We start from the raw sequence: 754 nt of genomic DNA on the forward strand, positions 1-754 counted from the left end.
CCCGCTCCGCCCCGTCCCGCCCCGCCACAAACAATCAAACATGCCGTCGATGCGTTTTAACGCTGCCCTACTGCTCCAGATCATCGGTTTGCCCACGCAGCGGTCTTTCGGTGGGGCATATGCGTCGCTCCTCACCTCACCTCACCTTCCCCTCGCAGCTGACCGATGCATGCAGTGCGCGTACACGCGTGCCCCGTGCCATGGCCGAGCGGGCGGCCACACTGTGGTCACACTTGCTCACAGACACCATGACGACAGGTGTATGCGGGTCGCTCCGTGCCCTCGCCGCGGCCCCCCGCGGCCGGTCGCGCTGCGGCCACACTGTGCTCACAGACACTCACCATGACGACAGGTGCGTGCGGGTCGCTCCCCGCACTCGCCTTCACTTCACGGCCGCTGCTCCACGTCTGCTGCACTGTCTGAGACGCACGGCGGGTGCGACGGGCGGCGGGCGGTCTACGACGTCGCCCTGGGGCCGGTCCGAGCAGCAGCCCGCTGACGGCTGCGGCACGTTCACGTCGGTGAGCGCGGCGCGGCGGCCGTGGACTTATCGGCGAGCACCACGACGACGACGACGGCGGCACACGACTTATCGCGCGAGAGGACGGGGGCAGACTGAGCAGCGCGAAGGCGGGCCGCGCAGCAGGGCAGGTCCGGCGAGGAGGACGGCGACGACGCTTCTGCCCGGCCGCGGCACCGGCGCGCGCGCCCCGCGCGGCTCGCGGCGGGGTCCGCGACTCGGCGGGGGCGGGGG

The 754-nt window shown here is 71.6% G+C and overlaps 1 protein-coding gene across 2 annotated transcripts in view; it reads right to left on the minus strand.

Moving 5' to 3' along the window:
* LOC113212879 (1-acyl-sn-glycerol-3-phosphate acyltransferase beta) overlaps positions 1-685 on the minus strand; it is a 13,249-nt gene extending 12,564 nt beyond the window's left edge. The window contains exon 1 of one of the 2 annotated variants that reach the window (XM_052265263.1): positions 342-685. In XM_052265263.1, coding sequence (XP_052121223.1) covers positions 342-344 — 3 coding nt within the window. In that variant the 5' untranslated portion in view covers positions 345-685. Of the gene's footprint in view, positions 1-247; positions 264-341 lie in introns of those variants that run through there. The other variant, XM_052265264.1, reaches the window with a different exon arrangement.
* Positions 686-754: the final 69 nt, after the last annotated feature.

Source organism: Frankliniella occidentalis, unplaced genomic scaffold (assembly GCF_000697945.3).
Source record: "Frankliniella occidentalis isolate FOCC.00 unplaced genomic scaffold, Focc_3.1 Scaffold25, whole genome shotgun sequence".
Taxonomy (NCBI): Eukaryota; Metazoa; Arthropoda; class Insecta; order Thysanoptera; family Thripidae; genus Frankliniella; species Frankliniella occidentalis.